The sequence below is a fragment of the Notolepis coatsorum genome (assembly GCF_963971535.1).
Source record: "Notolepis coatsorum genome assembly, chromosome: 9".
NCBI lineage: Eukaryota > Metazoa > Chordata > Actinopteri > Aulopiformes > Paralepididae > Notolepis > Notolepis coatsorum.
Genome location: NC_140173.1, coordinates 152,658,821 through 152,685,405, shown reverse-complemented (window position 1 = coordinate 152,685,405; position 26,585 = coordinate 152,658,821). Strand labels below are relative to the sequence as shown.

The following is a 26,585-nucleotide window of genomic DNA, read 5'->3' as shown; positions in this document are numbered from 1 at the left end:
CATGTGACAAATCAAATGAGGACGACACCTTTAAGGTCACCTTCTTTACAGTTGAACCCTTTCACTGCCACACTACAGAAGGTTAACCCTTTACTATCACACCACCAACGTCTTCCTACTCCTACTGCAGGTTTGTATCTTCTTGTCTAACTCCAGGGTAGATGGCAAAAAAAGATAAGACGATCGCTTTTAAAAGGTCATATTCTTTACAGTTTTAGTCAAAAGAAATTACAAAAGATGTTTCCGGAGTGTTTATCGCCAAACGAGTGGACACATTATGAATATGTTGATCAGCAGATCAAACGGACCAACCGGAAAACAAGGATATGAATCATGGGGCGGAGTCTGTGGTCAGGCACGTGGTCGAGGTTGACGAAGGCGGAGCCAACGATCTGTTCGGCCAATCCCTCGATGGTATAGAAGTCCTGCTGCAGGGACAGACCAGCATTCCCTAGAATATGGTAACTAGAGAGAGAGAGAGAGAGAGAGAGAGAGAGAGAGAGAGAGAGAGAGAGAGAGAGAGAGAGAGAGAGAGAGAGAGAGAGAGAGAGAGAGAGAGAGAGAGGGTGAGAGAGAGAGAGAGACAGAGAGAGAGAGAGGGAGAGAGATACAGAGAGAGAGAGAGAGAGAGAGAGAGAGAGAGAGAGAGATACAGAGAAGAGAGAGAGAGAGAGAGAGAGAGAGAGAGAGAGAGAGAGAGAGAGAGAGAGAGAGATACAGAGAGAGAGAGAGAGAGAGAGAGAGAGAGAGAGAGAGAGAGAGAGAGAGAGAGAGAGAGAGAGAGAGAGAGAGACAGAGAGAGAGAGAGAGAGAGAGAGAGAGATACAGAGAGAGAGAGAGAGAGAGAGAGAGAGAGAGAGAGAGAGAGAGAGATACAGAGAGAGAGAGAGAGAGAGAGAGAGAGAGAGAGAGAGAGAGAGAGAGATACAGAGAGAGAGAGAGAGATACAGAGAGAGACAGAGAGAGACAGAGAGAGAGACAGAGAGATATAGACATAGAGAGACATAGATAGAGACAGAGACAGAGAGAGAGAGAGAGACAGAGAGAGAGAGAGAGACAGAGAGAGAGAGAGAGACAGAGAGAGAGAGAGAGACAGAGAGAGAGAGAGAGAGAGGGAGAGAGAGAGAGAGAGACAGAGAGACAGACAAAGATAGAGAGAGACAGACAGAGACAGAGAGAAAGAGTGAAAGGAGAGAACGAGCAAGAGAGAAAGAGTGAAAGGAGAGAGCGAGAGAGTGAAAAAGAGAGAAGAAAGAGAGCGAGAGTGAAAGGAGAGAGCAAGAGAGAGAGGAGAGAAAGAGCGAAAGGAGAGTGAGAGTGAAAGAGAGAAAGAGAGCGAAAAAGAGAGGGAGAAAGATCTATTAACACTTTGGATGCCAGCCACGACATAACACGTGTTAGCAGCCCGCCCCCTGAATGCCCACCACGCCAATTAGCGTGAATTTTTTTATTAGCGATCTGAATTCATATTTCATCAACCGAGTCTACCGTTGGGAAACCAGCCCCGTCAGGAGCTCAGATGTGAAAAAAGCGCCCCCTATCGTCTCCCAGATGGTAATGCACCCTTTTGGAATGGACTCAATGAAAATGGATGAGAAAATAAAAATCCGGAATCCACATTTTACTTCTCACGCATGTAACCGGAGATGATCCCTGTCATTGTGGAGCCTCAGAACAGCGTGTAATATGTGTTTACAGTATACAGCGTGGATCAATAAAAGGATCGATTTTTGGAATGGCGATCAGGAATTGGAATAATCTTTTTGGATAACATCTGATCTCAGGTAAGGAATCTATTTTACCAGTCTTAGGATAATCAGACCTGTTTTCACGGAGATATAAGCTTTTCCCCTATGTGTGATGTGGCTGTTTTGGCTGTGCGAGCGATCAGGAAATATATCAGATCAGATATCAGATCGCCTATATAGCGTTCATACGTACACATAATACTATCGATAATCTAGCGTTTATTTGAAAACGATTCATAAATAGGCCAAAAAATTAGAACGTTTTTGTGTATTCTAGAATATTCCGTTTATTATGGAATATTTTTATTTCCCTTGAAAACGAGGGCTTTTCAAAATGCTATAAAACGGAAATTAACCGATAAAAAAAACAAATCCGCTTCGACAATGTTGACTGGAAAATGAGTCATTGATAAGCGACGGGCAGATTAGACACATAGCCATAATTTAAAACATAGATTAGGCGATATTAACGCTAACATTGAAGTGGATGAGGAAGTGTCGGGGGCAGCGTGAGCCTCCCACGAGTTACTCCTCGCCACAGAGATCGAGCTGCGCAGGTGAAAAGATGCGACTGCTGTTACCTCAAGTACCGGAGGGGACTTGTGCTATGTATGACTTAGTCCACATTGCAGCCGGCTTGTGGGAGGCAAGAAACAGCGTCCGTGACAGGGGAGGGTTGAATTGGATGATACGAAATTGGGATGGGAGAAAATATAGAAAATGGGAGAAAAAGTGGATCAAAACAAAAAAGAGAGAGCTTTAGGAGGAAGGCCTGGCTCTAGCTGCTCTCACCAGTTGTCATACAGGGTGCAGAAGAACCCCTGCAGCCGCTCCAGGTGGGTTTTGTAGACGGGAGAGTCGTAGACATCCATGAAGGGCTGAGGGAGGCCTGGAGGAACAAGAGCACGTTAACCTCTTAAGCCCGGAGAGCTAGCGATGTTTTCTACAAAATGGCCACAAAAAAAAATAAAACTACAATTCCCATGGTTAAAATTTTCCAAAATGGTCGGCTGTCGCGAAGTAAACAAGACCAAAATGAAAAGGAAAATCTATCTAATAACAGTTTAGCCTATTGGTAAACTAACGTATTGATGATAATATACATTATAACTGCTGTTGTGACATGGTTGTGATGTTTATACTTGAATACGTTTGAAAATTAAAACGATACTTTTGTCAAACAGTCTGGAGAGATTGATTTACGACATGATGGCAGACGGACCACACGGGTGGAAGAGGTTCACTGGTTCGGGGCCAAATTATATATATATATGTGGTCAACTAGTTTTTGCTTTTATTCCATTTTAATATCCCGGATGTTGTCATGGAGCTGTATTTTGGCTGGAAAAGGCATATTGGGACTCCGAAAGTGCAGTACCGGCCAGATCCTGGTATTGGCGCCATCTCGAGAATGCAGTTTCCCCTGTTGCAGACCGGGTGTCACTTTTCTTTCCCGCTCCGGGTGGACTTTTCTGTTAGCCTAAAGCTATGGCTTCACCAGATCGCCTGGAATACTTTATGAGACGCCGAATTCAGTATGCAGTAAAGGAATATAGCATCAGCCAATGGACATATTGATCTACCAGATGGCGATCAAATAACTGGGAAATTATTTTTGGAATCCAACCGGCCACAGGTAAGAGCTTTTTGACGTCAATTTCGGCCTGATCGGGCCTTGTTCTCATAGCCAACCACCCGGTCAGCGTATGTTGTTGCAATAACGAATGCCGTTATTGGTAATCAATAATCAGAAACGACTTCCCCCGCCCCCCCTTCATGCATTCATGGTGGAATGCGATCATATGCATTTAGATTTTTAACTCTAGCTTGTGTATGGCCGAAACGCCAATCGATTTAACGTTATTAGCTTAGCGCCCTATAACTAGCGTTGCAGGAATTATACCAGACCATTCCGATATAACGTTCATATTCACGACGCTATAAAACGGGAACGTATTGATGAAATAATTATTTCTTTATGGCATATTGAAGGGAAGGTTTATACTGTCTGATTTGATTTGATTTGATGTTTTTTTATTTTCATGTCTTACTACAGGTGTATGTCCAGCCCATATGGGCTTACAAGACACATAACAATAAGTATAATAATATACTTGACCAATTACTTGACAAATGACATATAGACCAAGATGGCCACAAGAATAAGAAAATACAAGAAAATACAATAAAACGTAATATAACACAAGCTGTACGCAATGTAAATAAACAAAGAAACAAGAGGAATTCCAATACAGTTATATAGGATAAAGTGTGTTTTGTCTCAAGTGCCATGCTTTCTCCAAAGATCCTGCTAAACTAAAGATGTCCTCCACACAAAAAAAATAAAACACTCAGCATACAACTCTCAGACTGCCAAAACAAATCCGGATTTACAATTTGACAATGACAATGGACACATAGCAATGATATAAAATATAGATTTAGCTCTACAAACAACCTGACGCACAGTGCAGCGTTGTAATGAAAAGCTGGCCTCCTAGAGTGAGTGGGGCTCTGATCCCAATGGCCCCCAATGTGTCAACATGTCAACGGCAGCGCCGTCATCCACTCAAAACAACAGAACGTGTCCAGCGCCTGTGAGGCTCCGACAGGTAGGGGTGGGAATCGCCAGAGACCTCACGATACGATACTGTCGCGATACTTGCGTCGCGATACGATAGTATCGCGACGATACTAAATATATCGCGATACGCTGAGTATTGCGAGAATTATTCAATTTTTTTTTATCAAATTTAAGTTATTACCTTTTTTCAACTGCAAAGTAAAACTTTGTCAACATGTTTTATCTAATCAAATAAAGTTCAGTCTGTTCATCTCACTTCAATCATCAATCAGCAGAACATGGTATTTTCTCAAGCAGACAGATGTAAACACTGTAATCTGTGTTGCATGTACCTGACCAACTGAACTGTTTGTATTACAGTCATATTCAGTATAGTACAGTCTATTACAGGTATTGAAATTAACAATGCAACTTCCTTATACAAAATTAAAAAAAAAAATATTTTGAATAATTAAATATCGATACTTGGCGTCCCTGTATCGATACAGTATCGCCACGCAAAGTATCGCGGTACTACTACGTATCGATTGTTCCCCCCACCCCTACTCAATACCCGTCAAACCAAATGTACGTGTGCAAAACTGTCAAAGGTTTTGGGGACGGGTGTGAGATTTTGAGCAAAATAAATCAGCGTTGTTTTTCCGGTGAAAGGCCCCTTTTCAGCGGCAGGCGGCTGCCGAACGACCGCTCCTCGCGTACAGCGCGTTCCTCTCTGGTTAAATAGAAAAGGCTCCATTTCATTGTATCCGTTTCAGCGGAAAACTTTACAAGGGTCTAAAAAAAAAAAAGTGGAACATTTCCCGGAAGGGAAGGGCTCAGAGAGAACAGAAGTGCAGAATGGCGCGAAGGGAAAAGGTCAAAGGTCATAATCTCACCCAGAACCACGTTCTTCTCCACGTCCATCACATCGTAGACCCTGGCGAAGGTCTCACTCAGACGGGCCGTGTTCTCCGGCGTGAACAGACCGTTGTGGGTCCTGCGGAGGAGAAAGGACGAGGAGGAGGAAGAAGTGATGAATAAGAAGGAAGAGGAAATAGGGTTGGGCACCGAGAGGAACCGGTTCCTAACTTCCGGTTCCGTTAACCCTTTCACTGCCACACGACAGCCGGTTAACCCTTTCACTGTGACAATACACTACTGACGGTTAACCGTCGGTGGTGTGATAGTAAAGGGTTAACCTGCTGTAGTGCGGCAGTGAAAGGGTTAACCTGCTGTCGTGCGGCAGTGAAAGGGTTAACCTTCTGTGTGTTGTCGCAGTGAAAGGGTTAACCGTTTGGTAGTGCAGCAGTGAAAGGGTTAAAGCTGAGACAGACCTAGAGAGGACCAGACCAGGACATAGTGGGTGAAACTATTGCCATTACTAAATGCATTTTCTTTTTTTCTTTTTTTTTGCATTTTTGCACCTCATTGTCTGCATTTTTACTTCATTGTACTTTAGTTTGTAAATTGTATATTTGTATAGTGTTGGGACTTTATTCTTCTTTTAACTTTTTTACTGTATGAAGCACAATCTCAGGGGGCTCATACAGAACCAAGCATTTCACTGTAATGTACCTTATACAACAAATAAAACTAAACTTTAACTAACCTCTCTTGTAATGTACCTTATACGACAAATAAAACGATAGGTTATGACTATAACCAAGTTCTGTTAGTTAGGGGCGATGCTTGGCATCACTACTGCACTATCTCGCGTACGTGCACGCGTACTGAATAAACCACAAATGTACCTCTAATACCAGTATTAGTCTGACCACACCCCTCATCAGCTTACCTTCATAAGCAGGTGTGTGGTCACCTGCTCTCCTCCTTCCCAAGCTTTCACCACAAGGTGAGGACAAGGGCTGCAGCGGCCGTCTGATGCCAAGCATCGCCCCTAACTAACAGAACTTGGTTATAGTCATAACCTATCGTTCTGTATCGTTAGTGGCTTAGCTTGGCATCACTACTGCACAAGGGAGGCCAAGCGGAGCCACTTGGCTGACAAATACACCCCGCTGACAGCCCCCCAAAACCATCAGAACAGGGAGGGCCGAGCCCCCCCGACCCCCCCTAATGGAGGGTATCCCCCCTATTAGAGGCTTCACGGGAAGGCAACGGACCCGACCGTGCGAAGAGGCACTCAAGCAACTTAACGCACAGGGTGAGCAGACCGTGGCTTGACCCCACGACTACACACACGCACAACCCGCATGCCACCCGGGAACGAACGGAGGAACAACCTCGTTACTGCCCCCAGAATCACGGGGCCAAGGGCAAACCCAACCCCGTGGCAAGGCCGTAGCAGCGGAGCGCGAAGGAAGACCCAGACCCACCAAAAGGACTGGACTCCCTGGAACGGGGGCCCGGAGAAGTCCATGATGCCAGCATCAAGACCCCACCAGGTGGGCACGCAGTGCCCCGCCCCCCACATCGCCAGCGTATTCGGACAAAGGCCCCTCAGTTACTGCACCTGGTATTCCCAGGCGGAATCCCATCCAAGTACTAACCAGGCCAGAACCTGCTTAGCTTCCGAGATCGGACGAGATCGGGCGTGTTCAGGTCGGTATGGCCGTAAGCCGAGCGGGCCCCGTCCCCCCAATAGTACACCGCCTGGCACACTGACCCTGCAGAACAGGCAGTCAGCATGGCCGTAAGCACACAAAAAAGGTTAACCAACGGAAGCAGGCAGCGCACCGGGGAAAAACCAGGCAACAGGCTGTTAACCCTAGCCTGGAGACTGCGGACGAGACAGGCGCCAGAGGGGACAGCTGAACACAGCCGCCCCGGCGGAAGGAGCGTAAGCTGGCGGTGTTGCATGACCAAGCCTCCATTTAACAACCCCCACCCAGAGGGGTCGAGGCAGAGAAGGCTGACACGATTGGCAGACGTCATGAACGTGCAGGGGCACCCTCAAACGGTGAACCCGGGAGTTGACACTGCTCCAACACACCAGGGAATCAACCACCTCGGTGTTACCCAATGCGGTGGTTGTTCCTATAACCCCTCAAGAAAAAACTCCAAAACACACCTGCGGGTATACACCGGCTATACCGCAGTACAAGTGTTTCAGTTTCCAAAAAGGGTTAACCCAGGCCTACGGGTCGCAAACATCACTTCGGACCGGGCCTGGCGGTACGGGAAGCACAGGGTCACCAGAGGAGGTCAAAAAACCACCCCCACAGGCCCCTCTTCGCCATGCGTGAGAGAGGAGCGAAAAACAATGGAGAACCAGCCCCTAAGCACACCGTACCTGGTATTCCCCGGCGGTCTCCCAACCAAGTACTAACCAGGACCAACCTGTGTAGCGGCCTAGATCCGACGAGATCGAGCGCGTACAGAATGGCATGGCTGTAAGCCATGACGACAGTGCTGAGTAAAAACATACCCAACCAGGGTCTCCATAGCGCTTAACCCTGTGACACCCAGACCGACCTGGCATTTTTCCCCCTGAAAAAAGCCCAAGTCCCTCAGGGTACCAGAACAGCAGATCTGCATCCCCGGCGGACAACGGGTTCAACTGATCTGGACCAGCGTGACCAGAACCAGTCCCGTGCCCTAACCACGCCGACATGCCTACTCCAGGAGAAGGGCAGATATGCGTGTTGATCTTAACATGAAAAGAAGGCGCCACCCAGACGTTCGGACGAACCGCGCCTGGTGGCCCACCCCAAGGGCGTGAGACCCCACTACATATGTTCAGATCCATCCCGTCATCATCCCCCAGACATGAACGAGAATCCGTCGACAACCCACCCAGGTCATGGGATGTGGTCGTCGGAAGAGGAAAAACCCCCATCTCAGTTGCTTTATAAAAACGCTGTTTCAACCACAAGCAACCAAGGCGTGCCAGTCAATCGCCTGTTTACAGCGAGCTAGCACTATACGTGCGTCGGGACACACCCCCATCAATGAACAGGCTACTTAGACCTGTCATTGAATCCCCAAGGCGCCCAGGGGAACGACAAGAGGGGTGTGACACTCCCTAACTCCAACACTTCTGGAATAGAAAGAAGGAAGCATCAACAGCATGTATCCCAGTCTACACAGCCGGGGTAAAAAATTGTCACATTTTTACATCCCACCACCCTCCCACAGGAAAGAGACGGGGATCCCCAGAGAGACTTCCCACGCGAGCTGTACAGATTGAAAAGAATATATTGCACCTTGAGCCATGTAAAAAACTGGTTTTAGGGCCTCCGGGGAAGAGGCACTGAACCCATACACACTCAATAAACGAATTGAATCGAATATACATACAATAGAAAAGGACCCTTCTAGAGGGTCCACTCACTTTGACAATCTGAGGAGGAAGGCTCTGTACTCTGATGGAGGCTTCCTCACATGGAAGAAGGAGTCCGAACTCACAGAAGGCCTGAATAGGCGCTTGGTGAGGAGGAGCCCTGACCACCCCCCCTGAAAACAGATCCATCACATGGACCTGAACAGCACACGGAAGTCCTACCAACAGAGACGCGCACGGTGACGTACTCTATGGCGGGGGAATTCCTGCGGTGCACACGCCCAATATACCAGGCCGTGGGACCAGGAACTCCCCCCCCCCCCCCTTAACGTGCCGAACCGCCACGTGACGGGAACCTTGAAGGACAGGGGGTGTACCCCTGACCGACAGAACAATGGGGAGAGGAAAGGTTACCAGTTCACCCCTTTACGACCCCACACCCATGATACGACGTAACGACAAAAAGAGAATATGACAGTCATAGTCAGCTCTATGAAGCGTTTGACAGCTCCACACAGCGCATGAGCTAACCTGCTATCTGATTTTTACTAAGGAAAAACACAGAATAGAGAGGGCTCTAAGAACCCCGGTCCAACATACACATGTGCTTCTGTGGCCAGTACAACCCAGTTGTAGGTCACATGACACACACAACCCATCATCACCTACAAAAAATGGCAAAAACACTCAACAGAGGAACGCCGTTTTTTTCACAATGAGAGAATACATCATTCTTGATTAGTATCGACCACAGGCCTTGCTAAGCACACATGACAGCAACCAAACCAATTTCCCTTTAGGAAATAAGTTTCTCCAGCAGATTTAGCACAACCTCAGCAATCAAGCTAAGAGTTACATCGTATCCCTACCACACAAAAGACACAATTAATGCACAACATGTCTGATAGGAGGCGATAAAGTCCCCAGGGAACCGGGGGGGAAAAACACAATCCTCCTATTTTACCCTCAATACGGCCAGTTAAAACAGGAAAACCTGTTAATGTGTGAACACACTGTTCATTGTCATTACAGTCTGAGAAAGAACATTCTTTTACTCACTTGTCACCAAGCATAGCTTCATAGGTTAGTTGCCTTAGTAGTGAGTACACGGTACACATAAACACCATGATGTTTCTCACACAACAACCAGATCAATACATCACGATCTGCACGGAGAAGCTAACTGCCAGTGACAAAAACAGCCCACACATAACCCGCAACGTATCCTAAATGTATTTGCAACAACACACGTTTTGGGAAAAAAACACCGTTATTCACAATACATCTAGCAAAGTAAAACCAGAAGACGTGTTATGAGGTCTGGTCAACCCCGTACCTACCCGGAACGCAGATCAGCGAAGTGCAGTCACAAGACACCGTAGAACACAGCCGTCCTGTGTTGTTCGATCCGGGCAGCGTCGCCGCTCCAACCAGTCGCTACAGTCCTTTTTGTTGACGCAATCCCCGTCCAGGCCCAGGGCAGGGTCGACGAAACATCCCCTGTCAAGGATGACGTCGCGGTCAAGAGTGTAAAACATGTTAAAATCAAAGCACGTTCAACAGAATAGCATCAAGCCAACGGCGATCAGAAGCGAGCTCCCGGCGGCGCGCGAGAAGCTAAGCTACCCCGCGCCAGCCATCTAACCGTAAGCTATGAACATGTAAACAATGACATAACACTCACCCAGACAGGCCGCCGTTCTGAACCCCCCTCACTTTTTAAGAGAAAAGAGAAAACAAGACGTCAACACCGCTTCACAACGGTGACATTACCACGTCCGACGGAAATCAGCACAGTACCAACTGGCCTGTGTAGCCGACTTTAAACATGAATCTGCCGCTATCGCACATTACATGCACATATCCCCTCGTGAAGGAATACTCTCATTTGGATATGAAAGATGGGGCCTTAACACGGTGACAGAGAGAATCCACTCGTCCAGAACACACAGGGATCACCAGTGTCAATGGTCGCGGCCCACTATAGTTAAAACTATAATGGTCTTCAGACCAAGGTCCTCTGTCGCCTAGGTGGCTAAACAAAGGACCCTAGCCTGGGGCCGGTTTCCATAAACTTTGTCAAGTAGCCCCCATAGCACTAACAGACAAGTGGAGCCCGCCAGCAAACACTACTCACCCAACCTGGAACGCACCGCTTCTCACAACAGCGGCATGTCCGACAGTTCAGCTGTGGCCTGACAGGTTTCACCCCAACAAACACAGCAAGGAACTGCAGTTGAGAAGCATGCAGCGGCGTGCTCCCAATACGAAAACCGGTGGAGGGTTTTTAGAATGATCATCATCTTCTAGACACTCCAGTACGAAGACAATATCGCCGTATTTTCTCGAAAAATAGTGAGAGAGAAAATAAAGATATGATGTCAACGTATCCTTGTTTCCCAAGCTGTTCCTAATCCAATTTCCTCCATCATGGTGTCAAGTGTGGGGATCTACCGAGGCACCTCTTCCTTGTGGTGAAAGCGAGAAGGAGGAGAGCAGGTGACCACACACCTGCTTATGAAGGTAAGCTGATGAGGGGTGTGGTCAGACTAATACTGGTATTAGAGGTACATTTGTGGTTTATTCAGTACGCGTGCACGTACGCGAGATAGTGCAGTAGTGATGCCAAGCTAAGCCACTAACGATACAGAACTAAACTTTAACTAACCTCTCTTGTAATGTACCTTATACAACAAATAAAACTAAACTTTAACTAACCTCTCTTGTAATGTACCGTATACGACAAATAAAACTAAACTTTAACTAACCTCTCTTGTAATGTACCGTATACGACAAATAAAACTAAACTTTAACTAACCTCTCTTGTAATGTACCGTATACGACAAATAAAACTAAACTTTAACTAACCTCTCTTGTAATGTACTGTATACGACAAATAAAACTAAACTTTAACTAACCTCTCTTGTAATGTACCTTATACAACAAATAAAACTAAACTTTAACTAACCTCTCTTGTAATGTACCTTATACGACAAATAAAACTAAACTTTAACTAACCTCTCTTGTAATGTACCTTATACGACAAATAAAACTAAACTTTAACTAACCTCTCTTGTAATGTACCGTATACGACAAATAAAACTAAACTTTAACTAACCTCTCTTGTAATGTACCTTATACAACAAATAAAACTAAACTTTAACTAACCTCTCTTGTAATGTACCGTATACGACAAATAAAACTAAACTTTAACTAACCTCTCTTGTAATGTACCTTATACAACAAATAAAACTAAACTTTAACTAACCTCTCTTGTAATGTACCTTATACGACAAATAAAACTAAACTTTAACTAACCTCTCTTGTAATGTACCGTATACGACAAATAAAACTAAACTTTAACTAACCTCTCTTGTAATGTACCGTATACGACAAATAAAACTAAACTTTAACTAACCTCTCTTGTAATGTACCGTATACAACAAATAAAACTAAACTTTAACTAACCTCTCTTGTAATGTACCGTATACGACAAATAAAACTAAACTTTAACTAACCTCTCTTGTAATGTACTGTATACGACAAATAAAACTAAACTTTAACTAACCTCTCTTGTAATGTACCGTATACGACAAATAAAACTAAACTTTAACTAACCTCTCTTGTAATGTACCGTATACGACAAATAAAACTAAACTTTAACTAACCTCTCTTGTATTTCCTGTTCCGTGTTTCTCATGTAGCCCGAGTTGGACATCACTTAGTCTCTCCAATACAATAATTCTCTCGTCGTCATCATATGTACCACTACTTATGTCATAACGTCATAGCATTATTTATAATTATATTATATTCTTTTGTACTTCTATTTTCAAATTTATATTCCATTTTATTTTATTCCACCGTAATTTTCTCTGCGTTAAAGGGGAACTCCACTTTTTTTGGAAATTAGCTTATTTAACATCTTCCCTGGAGTTAGACAAGAAGATGCATACCTTTTTTGTCTCTGTGCGTGCATTTTAGCTTTGGGAATAGACGCTCCGTTAGCATAGCTTAGCTTCATCACTGGAAGTGAGGCAGGACAGTAGCCTTACAGTGCCTTACAGTGTATTGCAAGGTCTGACATTGACCAAACTTGATATGCATGACCTTGGTGGGCTCTAGGTCAACTCCTGAAAAGGGGGTCAATGTCAGACTTTGCAATCAAAAGTTAGGGGGCTAATAACCCTTGCCATAATTTCAGTGCGCCCCCTAACTTTTGATTGCAAGGTCTGACATTGACCCCCTTTTCAGGAGTTGACCTAGAGCCCACCAAGGTCATGCATATCAAGTTTGGTCAATGTCAGACCTTGCAATACACTGTAAGGCACTGTAAGGCTACTGTCCTGCCTCACTTCCAGTGATGAAGCTAAGCTATGCTAACGGAGCGTCTATTCCCAAAGCTAAAATGCACGCACAGAGACAAAAAAGGTATGCATCTTCTTGTCTAACTCCAGGGAAGATGTTAAATAAGCTAATTTCCAAAAAAAGTGGAGTTCCCCTTTAACACATTGAGAGCCACGCCCCTATGCCCAGATAACCCCTTCCGTGCCAGCGCTTTAGTCAATGGGAGGTCGGGGATATTTGCGAACGCTTAAACTATATCTTAAATTATGGCTATGGGTCTAAAACACCCCTTGCTTATCAATGACTTGCTTGCAGTCAACAATTGTCAATCAACGGATTGTTTTTTCATTGGTACATTTCCGTTTTATACCATTTTGAATACGAGTATAGTTTCGGAGAGTTCTAGTAATTTCAGAGAAATTCCGCGATAATAGCCCTTTAGTGGAATACACAAAACACCTTGTAATTTTTTGGCTGATTTATGAATCGTTTTCAAATAAACGCTAGATTATCGATAGTATATGTGTACTTATGCACGCTAGAGAAGCGGGCTGAAAAATCGAGTATCCATGCCGTGCTTAGCGTTAAAAACATCTGATTAACCCAAAACTGGTAACAGAGTCCTTACCTCACGTCAGATGTTCTGCAAAAAGATTAATCCAATTCCTGATCGCCATTCCAAATATCGATCACGTTTATTGATCCAACTTTATACTCCCGAAACAGATAATCAACGCTTCTTCCAGTCCCCTCAGTCAATGCAATAGCATCCAGATGCATGCCCCAGAAGTAAAACGTGGACCGGAGTTATTTTTTCGATGCACTTTTTCAGCCAATCCAATCCAATGATGTGCAATACCATCCGGGAGACTATAGGGGGCGGTATTTGCCCTTTTCGAGCTCAGAGCCATTCCCAATGATAACGTCAGGCTGGATGGATGAAAAATTTATGGATATTGCTAATAAAAGAAATAACGAGAAAATAATGAGAAAACTCGTCATTGGCACTCAACGCATGGCGACTAATCTCGTCGTTGGCACTCAATGTGTTAATGTCGCACCAATGCGACCAAAAATCGAATTTCCTTGTATGTGATGAATACTTGGCAATAAAGACCTTTGGGATGCGAGGTGATTAACCCTTCCACTGCCGCACTACCAAACGGTTAACCCTTTCATAGACGGTCTTCTCCCCACCGTATGTATATATTTTCTCCCACCCACCCCCTCCTAATGTACAGTCCCCCTCCCCATCATATGTATATAATCCCTGTTAGGATCTCTGGGTAACAGTACTGTATATTTGCATATCATATATGTCACAAAGGTAACAGTACTATATACATGTATGTCATGTATGTCCCTATGTCATAAATGTCATGATGTCATGTATGTTGTGTATGTCATAAATGTCACTGAATAATTGAAAATGGGGGGACCCTGATGTAAACAAGACGAAAGTCTTTCTCTGGTCTGCATCCCCTTAACAAGTGTGTGTATTGAGCCGTACTGTATTGTACCCATTCTGCAACCTGTTAAATAAAGTTTTCATTCATTCATTCATAGTAAAGGGTTAACCTTCTGTAGCGTGGCAGTGACGGGTGATTAAATGCAACAGCGCGAGCGCGCGAGGACCGCGGTCTGTTCCGCACGCGTCACTCGCCTGATGAGAGAGAGCAGGTTGGGCAGCGTCTACCTTAATGATAAGCAAGCAGTGCAAAAATGCGGAAGCATTCGTCACCGCACGCCACTACGGTAAAGCGCCTTTCTTTTCAGGCCCGCTTTGGGAGCTGTCGCGCGGAAATAGGCTGTCTATTGCCATTCTCTTTGACAAACTCTAACCTTAACCAGCTCCTTAACAGCGCCTAAACTTAACCGTTCTAACCTTAACCAACTCCGAAACAATGCCTAACCTTAACCTTAACCTTAACCATGCCTAACCTTAACCATAGAAAGAATATTGCCATTCTCTTTGACAAACTCTAACCTTAACCAGCTCCTTAACAGCGCCTAAACTTAACCGTTCTAACCTTAACCAACTCCGAAACAATGCCTAACCTTAACCTTAACCATGCCTAACCTTAACCGGCGAAAGAATACACGTTAAAAAAAAATCACGTTAAAAAATATATATTTTATGGGATTCGAACTCGCCAGCAAACGAGCTGTAGGATCCACAGCCATGCAGTGTTGCCAATTGAGCTATTTCTCGATACTGAATAAGGGGCGGTGACTTATATATATTGAGCTCTGCTCGTGTCGAACCAAGGCGGGATCTCATGCGCATGCGCGGGCACCTCGCGCGAGCACGCCGGCGCACGCACGCACCTGAGCGAGCACGCCGCCGCCGGTGCACGCACCTGGGCGCTGGGCGGCGGAAAATGAAAGGCGCATTACCGCACGCCACTACGGTAGAATGCTTCCGCATTCTTGCACTGCTTGCTTATCATTAAGGAACAGGCGGCCGGGCCTCAGAACGATAACAGATTACAAAGGCACCTCCCTCAAGCTGAACAGTGACATCTCCCTAGCAAATAATCTCAATACCTTCGATGCGAGGTTTGAGGCTGGGAATAACAGCACCAGCCTACAATCCACTGCAATGGAGGGGGGGGACACTGCTGATGGAGACTCAGTGTTCAGGTTAACAGAGCATGAGGTGAGGAGGACCTTCAAGAAAGTGAATATCAGGAAGGCAGCAGGACCGGACGGTATCCCCGGCCGCGTCCTAAAAGTCTGTGCCGACCAACTGGCCCCGGTATTCACTGACATATTTAACCTGTCCTTGGAACAGGCTGTCATCCCCACCTGTCTGAAGAAGTCCACTATTATCCCTGTACCGAAAAAATCCAAGCCTGCTTGCCTCAACGCCTACCACCCTGTAGCTCTCACCTCCATAGCCATGAAGTGCTTTGAGAAGCTAGTGAAGGGCTACATCTGCTCCTCCCTCCCCATCAACCTGGACCACCTGCAATTTGCATACCGCCCCAACAGGTCCACGGAGGACGCCATAGCCAATGTGCTGCACACAGCAGCATCACACCCGGACAAGAGGCAGGGGAACTATGTGAGAATGCTGTTCATCGACTACAGCTCAGCATTCAATACCATAGTCCCCTCCGAATTCATAGCCAAGCTCAGGGACCTGGGCTTGAACTATGACCTCTGCCAGTGAGTCTTGGACTTCCTGACGGGCAGACCCCAGGTGGTGAGAGCAGGCAACTGCACCTCCTCATCCATCACTCTAAACATAGGGGCCCCCCAGGGCTGTGTTCTGAGTCCCCTCCTCTACTCCCTGTACACACATGACTGTGTGGCACAGCGGAACAACAACACAATCATCAAATTTGCTGACGACACAGTAGTGGTGGGCCTGATCTCTGCAAACGACGAGAGGGCCTACCTGGAGGAGGTCAAGGTTCTAGCGGGATGGTGTCAAGAGAACAGCCTCTCCCTGAAAGTCAGCAAAACAAAGGAGATGATTGTGGACTTTAGGAGGTCGGGGTCAGGGAATATAGCCCCCTCAGCATCGACGGGGCACCGGTTGAGAGAGTGAACAGTTTTAAGTACCTCGGAGTCCACATATCCGAGGACTTGACATGGACCACACACATTGACAGTGTTGTGAAGAAGGCACGGCAATGCCTCTACTTCCTCAGGCGCCTAAGGAAGTTCCAAGTCAGTCAGAAGATCCTTAAGAACTTCTACTCATGCACAATAGAGAGCATACTGACTGGCAACATCACCTCCAGGTTTGGGAATAGCACTGCACAAGACCGAAGCAGACTACAGAGAGTGGCCCGCTCAGCCGAACGCACAATTGGAGGGGGGCTTCCCACTCTCCAGGGCATTTACAACAAGCGGTGCATGGGCAAGGCTAAGAGAATGATCAAAGACTCGAGCCACCCAAACAACTGCCTCTTTGAACTGCTGTGGTCAGGCAAGCGATACAGGAGTCTCATGGCAAGCACAGAAAGACTCAGAAGAAGCTTCTATCCCCAGGCCATCAGGATGCTCAACGAACAATAAACACTATGTAACAACCATCAAATGCACTCACAGCACACACATCCACACGCACACACTCACTTTAAACATACAACTCACTGCAGCACCCACTTTAAGCACTTTAGTACACCCAACCTAAATTTAGGGGCAAAAAATATTTTTTAGGGGCAAATTTTTTAATAACAATTTTACCATTATTTATATCGATTGTTTTTGATTTAAAAAAAAATTAAAATTATTTTATATAATTTTTTTTTAATAAAATATATATATTATATAATCATACTTGTAGTTGTATTATCTGCGAGACATCGCCACCACGCAACAAGTCAAAATGCTCGCTATATGCAACCAGCTCCACTGTCTGTGTGTACTCGAGTAGCCTCCAGCTACGGCCAGGATTCTCCGGAGCTGCAGCTGGACCCTATACTGTAGCCTCCAGCTACGGCCAGGATTCCCCGGCGCTGCAGCTGGACCCTATCGACTATATTCAGCGTGCCCTCAGCTCGAATACGCATCGACTCAGTGTTATAAGACATTGATATCAGGAGCTATCTGAACTATTTAGTTTAATGGGACGTTTCGTTTTGAACAGTTAGGGTTGGGTACCGTTCACATTTGAACCAGTACCTGGGGATCGATAATGGTATACGACGACAGGGCTTGAGACTAACACCGTCCCGTCGTCCCGGGGGAAATAAAATATGTATTTAGGATGAAGAAAAATCCTCCACGGGGCCGGGACACAGTCGGGACGAAGAGGATTTATTTTCCCCCACTTGGAAAATGTCAACTGCGCCGACTGTCGGTGCGCATATCACTGTCAAACGGTGCGTGTCTTCCGAGTGCTCGCTTTAGTTGACAGTGGCACGAGACCCGCGGAAATATCAGAATGTTTAATAGAATGTTTAATAAAAGTTCTCGTGGTTCCGGCCATCCTCTAGCCATCCTCTCAGTCAAGGGAGCACTCTCAAACATGCTGCACTATTTGAAGTGTATAACGTTAAACAGAGCAGAAGAAGATGGAATAACAGACACAGACTGACCAACAGGGAACTGCATCCAACCCTAGTACAAAGGCAGGTCTGCGGTGGTGGCTACTGCCACTGCTGGCTCAATGTTCTCGACGGTCACATTTTCATTCGACGGCTCACTAGGAGGTGGAACGCGTCGAAAATATGAAGCAATACTAACTTTACTTTTCTTCATAGGCATAGCTAAATCAGACAGTCAGCCAGTCTATCAGAGTGCTCAATCGATTTCCCCCACTCTCATACCGGAGTGCTCAGCTCGCGTGAGTGGCGTCATCACACGGCTTGGATAATTTAGGAGTGAAATGCGAATGCAAGGCTTGAAATCCCTACTCGCAAGCCCGCCCCCAAATATTATGTACCAATCGCAACAGCCAATTAAAGGGGCAATTTGCGACGAGCTCGTCGCACTGTACAGCCCTGCCTAAGCATACTTTATATTTATCGGTAAAGAATTTGCACTACAACCCATACCTCATTACACCTTACTGTAAATTATATTGTACCTAAATTGTACCTCATCCCACTTCTGCTTTGCACTGTATAGTATATTGTATGGTAACTCAGTTACTTCTACTCTACATAGAGCATTGTATATATGTATATACTGAACATTTGTCTACGTACTTGACTTCTATTTTATACTTGCTATACTTATTTTATTATCCATTTTTGCCTAGCACAGTCTGGAGCCAAACAGAAAGAAGCATTTTGTATAAAAGTATTCTGTACTTCTGTATGACAACTAATAAAGAAACTTGAAACTTGAACTTGTCAATAAAGTATTCAATCAAACACACACACCTACACACACACACACCTACACACCTACACACACCGAAGGCGCTAACCTGCTTGTTGGTTCCGTCTGTCTTTTTCTTTATTAAAACTAGTGATGCACCGATGTGAAAATTGTGGCCGATACCGATAACCGATATTAATATTGCTGTTCTGGCCGATACCGATATTTACCGATGTCGATATCTCTGTATAGAAAAAACTTTTTTATGATAATCAAATAAAGAGCTATTTTCCAAAACGCATAATCTTTTTACTTTTGTAACTTATTTTCAGAAATGACTGATATTTTTTAACTATTTAAGGCCAAAACATGTAAAAAGAAAAAAAAATTATTATTATTATTTTTTTTATTTTATCGGCCCTATCTTGATATCAGACCGATACCGATGTGCAAAAAAACTATTATATCGGCGGCCGATATATCGTGCATCACTAATTAAAACCATTATTTATTATTATTTAGAGTATGTTTTCTTTATGTAGACAGTAAGATGGTGGAGAGGGATGCAGAATAGGGCAGATACAGGAAAGAAGGCTCTGGCAGGATTGGATCGCAGGCTAACAGGGGTACATGTGGTTCCAGAGGCAGGGTCCTAACCACTACACCATCTCTGGGCACATTGGGCCTCATTCACCAATACTCAAATTTTTTTAATTTTTTTTTATTGATCTTTTTCCCCCTCCATTTTCCTCCGATTTTCTCCCATCCCAATGTTAGTCGTTATGCCAATTCCCAATCCCCTTCCTGGTCGCTGCGCACTTACCCCCCACAGTCGGTCTGGGAGAGTGGAGGCTACCACGTGCTTCCTCCGACACACGTCCAGCCAATCAACCGCTTCTTTTCACCTGGCAGCGCGGATTCTCATTGAGAGGGCGTAGCGTGTGGAAGGATCACACTATCCCACTCAGGTCCTATCCGCGCTTAGCAGGCGCCCCGACCAAACTGTAGGAGTCGCTGTTTACAACGACCCGGACCCACCCCGCCAGCTTCTCCCACCCTCTAATACTGCCAATTGTATTAGTGTGAACGGCCAGCCAAGCTGGTGACAACCCCGGAGCTGTGAGCTGGATTCGAACAGGCGAATCCAGCCGCTCCGGGGTTTGGTGACGAACGCAATCTCCGTTACGTCACCTGACCTCCCCACTCTCATTATTTTTCTTATATTTTTGCTTAACCGTCTGTTATCTCAACACACTGGGATTTTAAAGTCGTATTTGGGAGCAATTGACCAATGGTAGGCTTTTCTTTTCTTTTTTGAATCTGGGTAAGAGTTTCTTATTAAGAGTGCTCTCGCAAAACATTGCTGAATCCCAGGTGAGAACAAAATAAGAAGAAATGCTAGTTAAGAACTAAATATGTTCTTATTAGGGCTGACCCCTATTAGTCGAATGCAAAAGAATTATTATTTTTTTTAATTTTTATTTATCATTCTTTCCTAAAGAAAAGAGGCCTAGAAGCGTGGCTAAGGCTAATGGCACGCATACCAGAGGCTAACTGCCTAAGAAAACAGGCACAGAGGCACTGAAAGAGGATTTCACTCATCTAATGAACACACTAGACTAGACACATATCAAGATGTATCCATCAGTGGACCAATTGCATGCTTTTGCAGAGGACAAGAAGCCTTCAGTCGACTCCTTCAGACATTAAGCTTCACCCCCCACAGAGGACAAGAAGCCTTCAGTCGACTCCTTCAGACATTAAGCACCCCCCACAGCCCATTCTGATGACAAACAGCAGAGAGGGTAGGATCTTTTAACTGAATAATACTGTGTACATCATTTTGAAGTGTGTGACTAAATTGTGTTGTGGAAATTGTTTGTAAAAACATGTGGCCTTTTGCTGCAGGTGTCACTCATCAGTAATTAGTGATCCTCCCCCCTGACCGACCTTTCCATCACAGTCGAGAATGCAGCTGTGACCGCGTCCCCGACAGCCAAGAACCTTGGTGTCGTCCTCGACGACCAGTTGAACTTATCTGCTCACATCGCAGCGACAACCAGAACCTGCAGATTCCTCCTGAGCAACGTCAGAAGGATCCGCCCCTTCCTGACAAAAGAAGCCACCCAACTCCTCGTCCAATCAACAGTCATCTCCTGCCTCGACTACTGCAACGCACTGCTCGCTGGCCTCCCGGCCGCGTGAATATTAAAGGCAACCAACTTGTGTTCAGCTTTTCGTTCAGCGTTTCTCTGATTGGCCACACGGCCACGTGACCGCCCTAGCACACGCCCTTATCCGCGCTGAGAGACGCGGCTGACGCGGCATGCTTTTCTGCTGCCAGTAAGAAGACCATTGTACAATAATCCACAATTATGTCTGTATTTGATTATGGTGAAATTATGTACATGCATGCCTCTCCCTCTGAAAGCCCATCCACGCTGTGTATCATAGAGCACTGAGTTTTATCACTGGAGATACATTTCTCACTCACCATTGTATTTTATATGAAAATAATTGTAAGTAGGTGAATTCTACACATCCGACAACGCCATGTGACAATATCATAATGATGTGTTTTCTATATTATATCCACAATCATTCATCTAAAAAAATTTATGGGCGTAAATACATGTTAAGATATTCAAAATCGTCACAGCAGTATAGTTTGTTTATACTTCAGAAGTGATGTACAGTGACGAGTGAATCTGGTAGTTGGTTGTTAAAAACGCGAAATAACATAATAACGTTACAGCGTACAGTTTCTAGTTCAGTCAGCAGCCTCCACTGATGTTATGACGTTACGAAATAACATTATACATTATGCTCCGCGGCGCGCTTCAATTATACATTATGCTCCGCGCTTCATTCATTCATTTCATAATCAGTCAGCAGCCTGCGTCCTCCACTGATGTTATGACGTTACAAACGCCGCGAAATAACATTATACATTATGCTCCGTGCTTCATTCATTCATTTCATAATCAGTCAGCAGCCTGCGTCCTCCACTGATGCAGCCTCCACTGATGGATTTCATTTTGCCGCTTCCTCCACTGATGGATTTCATTTGGGACCGCTGCCGTTTGCCTGCCGCGTTCGCGGCAAAAGGGGGCGGGGGGTCGTGGCCAATCAGAGAAAAGCTGAACACAAGTTGGTTGCCTTTAATATTCACGCGTCCCCGACTAAGGAATTGGATAGTCGACTTTTATCGGCCGAAATTAGTCGACAATGAAAATATTTTTTTTGGGAAAAAAAGTAATTTTTATCATTACATTTAGTCATTTAGCTGACGCTTTTATCCAAAGCGACTTACAAGTTCTGTACGACAAGTCATCAGGAAGGGTACAACTCTTATCAGCTGAGTAACAATGTTCATCAAAGTGTTGCGTGTTACAGTGTAGGTTAGTTTATTAGGACAAGTGCATGACAGTAAGGTTAGTTAGGGTTAGTTTTTTATTTATTTATTTATTTTATTTCAGATAATGGTTGAAGAAGTGAGTCTTTAGTCGACGGCGAAAGATTGGACGGGATTCAGCTGTCCTAACTGGGGTGGGTAGTTCATTCCACCATTGTGGGGCAAGGACTGAGAATAGGCGGCTTCTCTTTGATGACCCTCCCGGAGCTCGGATAGGAGTAGGTCTGAGGCGGCCAGAAGATGCAGAGCGTAGGGGTCTTGAGGGTGTGTAGTTAGTAGGGATGGGTACCTTTCACATTTGAACCGGTACCTGTGAATCGATACCGGTACCCAACGGTACCTTTTTTCGGTACTTTAGTCTCAAGAAATGTAATTTACCTACCTCGGTCTAAAAAAAAATCCAAACTTCAAATAACTACAATTTCGACAGTTTTTGGCTTGTCATTGCTCCGACTGCTTTGTTGTTGAATCAAGTCAAATCCTAGGTAAGCATATATTGTGCGTGTGAACGTTGACATGAAAGAAAAAAAAGTAAAAAGAAAAAAGTAATTTTTATTTATTTTTTTTTGGTTTCTCACTTGATTCGATACTCGGTAGTACCGAATTCGGTACCCATCCCTAGTAGTTAGAGACCATTGACCGGAGGTAGGCGGGAGCGGTTCCCTTTGCCGCACGGTATGCCAGGTCGAGGGCCTTGAAGCGGATACGTGCAGCAATGGGGAGCCAGTGCAGGTCCCTAAGAAGTGGGGTGACATGGGCCGACTTCGGTAGGTTTGAGATCAGGCGGGCCGCTGCATTCTGAATGAGTTGAAGAGGCTTGGTGGCAGTGGCCGGGAGGCGTGAATATTAAATATTCACGCGGCCAGGCCAGTGTTTCTAGTTGCAGAAGCGCAATAGTTAGATAACCTAGGTGGGGAACAACGAGGAGATCACTGCAACTCACACAAATTGGAGAACTATCTCTCGCTCTCTTGCTCTCACACACACACAAAGGGAGCCGCATGTGATTGGTGGAGGCGGGACCCTTACAAAAAACTGTTGTTGCTAATCATTGACACATGCTAGCCTGTAATAATCCCCCCCAGAAAAATCTACTTTGCATTTGATATATTGCAAATAATATATGCCATCACACACACTGGCATTTAACACATTGGCGCCCGACCACGTATTTCTCCGTGTTTCAAATCCATGCTTAGTGGACAGAAGGACGGAGATATCCGTGGCAAGTTGTTTTGGCGTTTATTCCATTTTAATAACCTATTCAAGGTCGCCGAGCGGCACTGCAGATGTACCCTACTCTTTGAGTTCGCTAAAGTGCAATACCGGCCAGATCCTCTTAGGGGCACTATCGCGATAATAGAGTGTTCCCTGTGGCAGAGGTTGTCTTCTTCTTTTTGGATCTCTAATGTAGTTTTCTACTCCCCTGAAGCGATCTCTATATCCTGTACCTTGGAACACGTTTTAGATCGCATATTTCAGTGTGCAATCAGAGGATTTATCATCAGCCAATGGACATATCGATCTACCAGATGGCGATCGATAATGGGGAAATGCTTTGGGGGATCCAACCGGCCACAGGTAAGATCCTTTTCACGTAAACTACAGCCCAATCGGGCCCCGTTTTGATACTCAACAGGCGATCGGGCGATGTGGCTAGTTAGACGAACACGGCTATTGGCAGAAACAACGTCCCCCCCCCCCCTCCAATTGACAATGAGAATGGACAGATAGCAATACTATAAAGTATAGATTTAGCTCTACAAACAGCCCCACGTCTGTTTACATTTGCTGGTCCTCTACCATTATATTAGACGGCCCAGAATGGCCCCCATTGTGTTAAAGGGTTAGAATTATAAAATGAATGTGGTGTTATGATCAGGGCTGAAGTTGAATAAAAGATTGTATTTTTTTCAATCTGACATTACAAAAAAACTGAAAATCCATCAAAATCAGTGTTGTTGCTAATCATACATTATGCTAGCCTGTTTTTTAACAATAATTTGTGATGCCATCACAAACACTGGCATTTAACCGTTTCGGGGCCAACCACGGATAAATCCGTGTTTCGAATCCAACGGTTGAGGACCAAGCACAGACATGTCCGTGGCAAGGTTGTTTTGGCTTTTATTCCATTGTAATAATCTACCAGATGTCACCGAGCTGCACTGCAGATCTACCCTCCTCTTCGAATTCTGAAAAGTGAATTACCGGCCAGATCCTCTTAGGGGCGCTGTCTCGATAATGCAGTGTGCCCAGAACGGTGCACTCTTTTTTTTTTTACTCAATGGAGTTTCCAGTTAGCTGGATTCTGGATGTGCAGCCTGTAGCTTGGAATACCTTTTGCGACGCCGAATTCACTATGCAGTAAAGGAATATATCATCAGCCAATGGACATATGGATCTACCAGATGGCGATCGATAACTGGGAAATGCTTTGGGGGATCCAACCGGCCCACGGTAAGATCTTTTTCACGTAAATTACATGCTGATCAGGGCTTGTTATGATAGCCATCCACCCGATCAGCGAATGAGGCTAACGCGGTTATTGGTAATCAATAATCAGAAACGACCTCCCCTGCCCCCCCCCCCCCCCCCTTTCATGCATTCGTGGTGGACCATCATACCGATCATATACAGTTTGAGTTTTAACTGTAGCTTCTGTATATCCGAAATGCCATTGGATTTAACGTTAGTAGCTATTAGCCCTGTATCTCGCGTTCCAGGAAATATCCCAGACGAAATCCCTTATAACGATTATATTCAAGACGCTATAAAATGAGAACGTATTGATGAAAAAAGTATTTCTTTAAGCCATTTTGAAGGGACGCTTTATGGTCTCAATTGACAATGAGAATGGACAGATAGCAATACTATAAAGTATAGATTTAGCTCTACAAACAGCCCCACGGACTATGCAAGTCTGTTTAGAAATGGTGGCCGTCTACAGTGATAAAAAAAATAAAAAATTATAATCTTTTTTTTTATTACCTCCTATAATAGTGGGGGTCGCGGCTCTCTGACACCGTTATTTGGAGGTCGCGGCCTGAAAGGTTTGGGAACCCCTGTCCTACAGGATGTGTCACCCATCTCGCATGTGTGTGTTCGCTGCATGACGATGTAGCAATGTGCTACAAATAAAGACTTCTTCTTCAAAGTCCAGTTTCATATGACCTCACCTTCAGTGTCTCCACAGCCAGTCTGAGTGCTTTCAGCTGCTTCTCTCTCTCCTGGACTCTCTCCTGGACTTTGAAAAGACTCCCCCCCAGCTGTTTCTGTAACAAATCAACGTAGGAAGAAGAGTTTTAGTTTGTAGCTAAGCTACACTAGCGACAGCTTTATCTAGTGTAAGATTTGCACCCTGTGGCCATGAGAGGTAATTGCATCTTGTTTAAACATGGCGGATGAGAGAAAACAGTAACAAACTAGAATGTCCGCGACATGCTATATAATTGGGAATAAATATGTCCCCCCAATGAGTGAAGGAGGTATGGCATGTATACATATGTTTTATATCGTCTCTTGTGGTCTGTTCAGGAGGTGTGTGAGTCACAAGTGCTTTCTTGCAGTTTGTGGTTTTCATTGGGATTGATGTGCCTTTAGCTACACAAGTTGCTTCCAATAGAAAACGCTAGCGTTTACTCTGACTGCCCAACCAGTCATGTCATGATTTCTCAAAACACAACTGAGTAACACTAGCTGGTTACTGGAAAACAAGAGACGTGCTGGCGGCCTTTGGCCACGCTGTTCACATCACAAAATGAACTCCTCACTCCCTCACACTAACCTTCTGTTTTTAAAGAATCAAACTTTGAAATTCACTGACCTGGTTAAATTCAAAACAGCGCAAATTATGTTTAAAGTAATCAATAATACAGTGCCTAGTAACATTCAGTACATGTTCACAGGCAGAGATGGTATCTACGGGTTAAGAGGGAAACTGCTCCTAAAACACCCTAGGGTCCGTACGACCTTGAAGCAAATGGGCATCTCGGTCTGTGGGGTGTCACTTTGGAGCAGCCTGCATGAGACGTTAAAAATGTGTAAAAATATTAGAACATTTAAAAGCCGTTATAAACAAACATTCTTAAACAAATACATGGAAGAGGAAAATCTAGAGTAGTACTGTTACTTACGATTATGACATTCTATTCCTTGCAAATACTGCTTTCTTTTCTTCTCAGTTTTTTCTGTTTTTTTTATCATTTACTATATGTTCACACCGAAACGTCATGATATGATATGATTTATTTCAGGCTGCCAATAAATTTGAAAAACCTGGAGTGCGTGCCTGGACATTGTTTCCCTATTGTTATGTATGATATCAGAGGTTACAGCACCCAGTGTCAAGTCTAGTGAGGTGAGCGCGTTCTACAACTTTTTTCACTATAGATAGAGAGCAAGAATCTGTCAATTGTGTGACGTAAGGAAGGGGCAGGACTAGATAAGCACTAATTCTTTCTACCCTTCTCGAACCAAATTCTATGT

General features: G+C 44.9%; 1 protein-coding gene across 1 annotated transcript in view; it reads right to left on the bottom strand.

Annotated features, from left to right (window-relative positions):
* The window catches only part of LOC311234836 (exportin-5-like), a gene marked incomplete at its 3' end in the record, with an annotated part of 60,524 nt that extends 35,210 nt beyond the window's left edge, over window positions 1-25,314 (bottom strand). Inside the window, exons 1-4 of the mRNA XM_084322079.1 lie at window positions 25,277-25,314; window positions 5,208-5,308; window positions 2,541-2,637; window positions 330-465 (exon numbers count right to left, since the gene is read on the bottom strand). Coding sequence (XP_084178205.1) covers window positions 330-465; window positions 2,541-2,637; window positions 5,208-5,235 — 261 coding nt within the window. The 5' untranslated portion in view covers window positions 5,236-5,308; window positions 25,277-25,314. The remainder of the gene's footprint in view (window positions 1-329; window positions 466-2,540; window positions 2,638-5,207; window positions 5,309-25,276) is intronic.
* Between the last annotated feature and the right edge of the window lie 1,271 nt (window positions 25,315-26,585).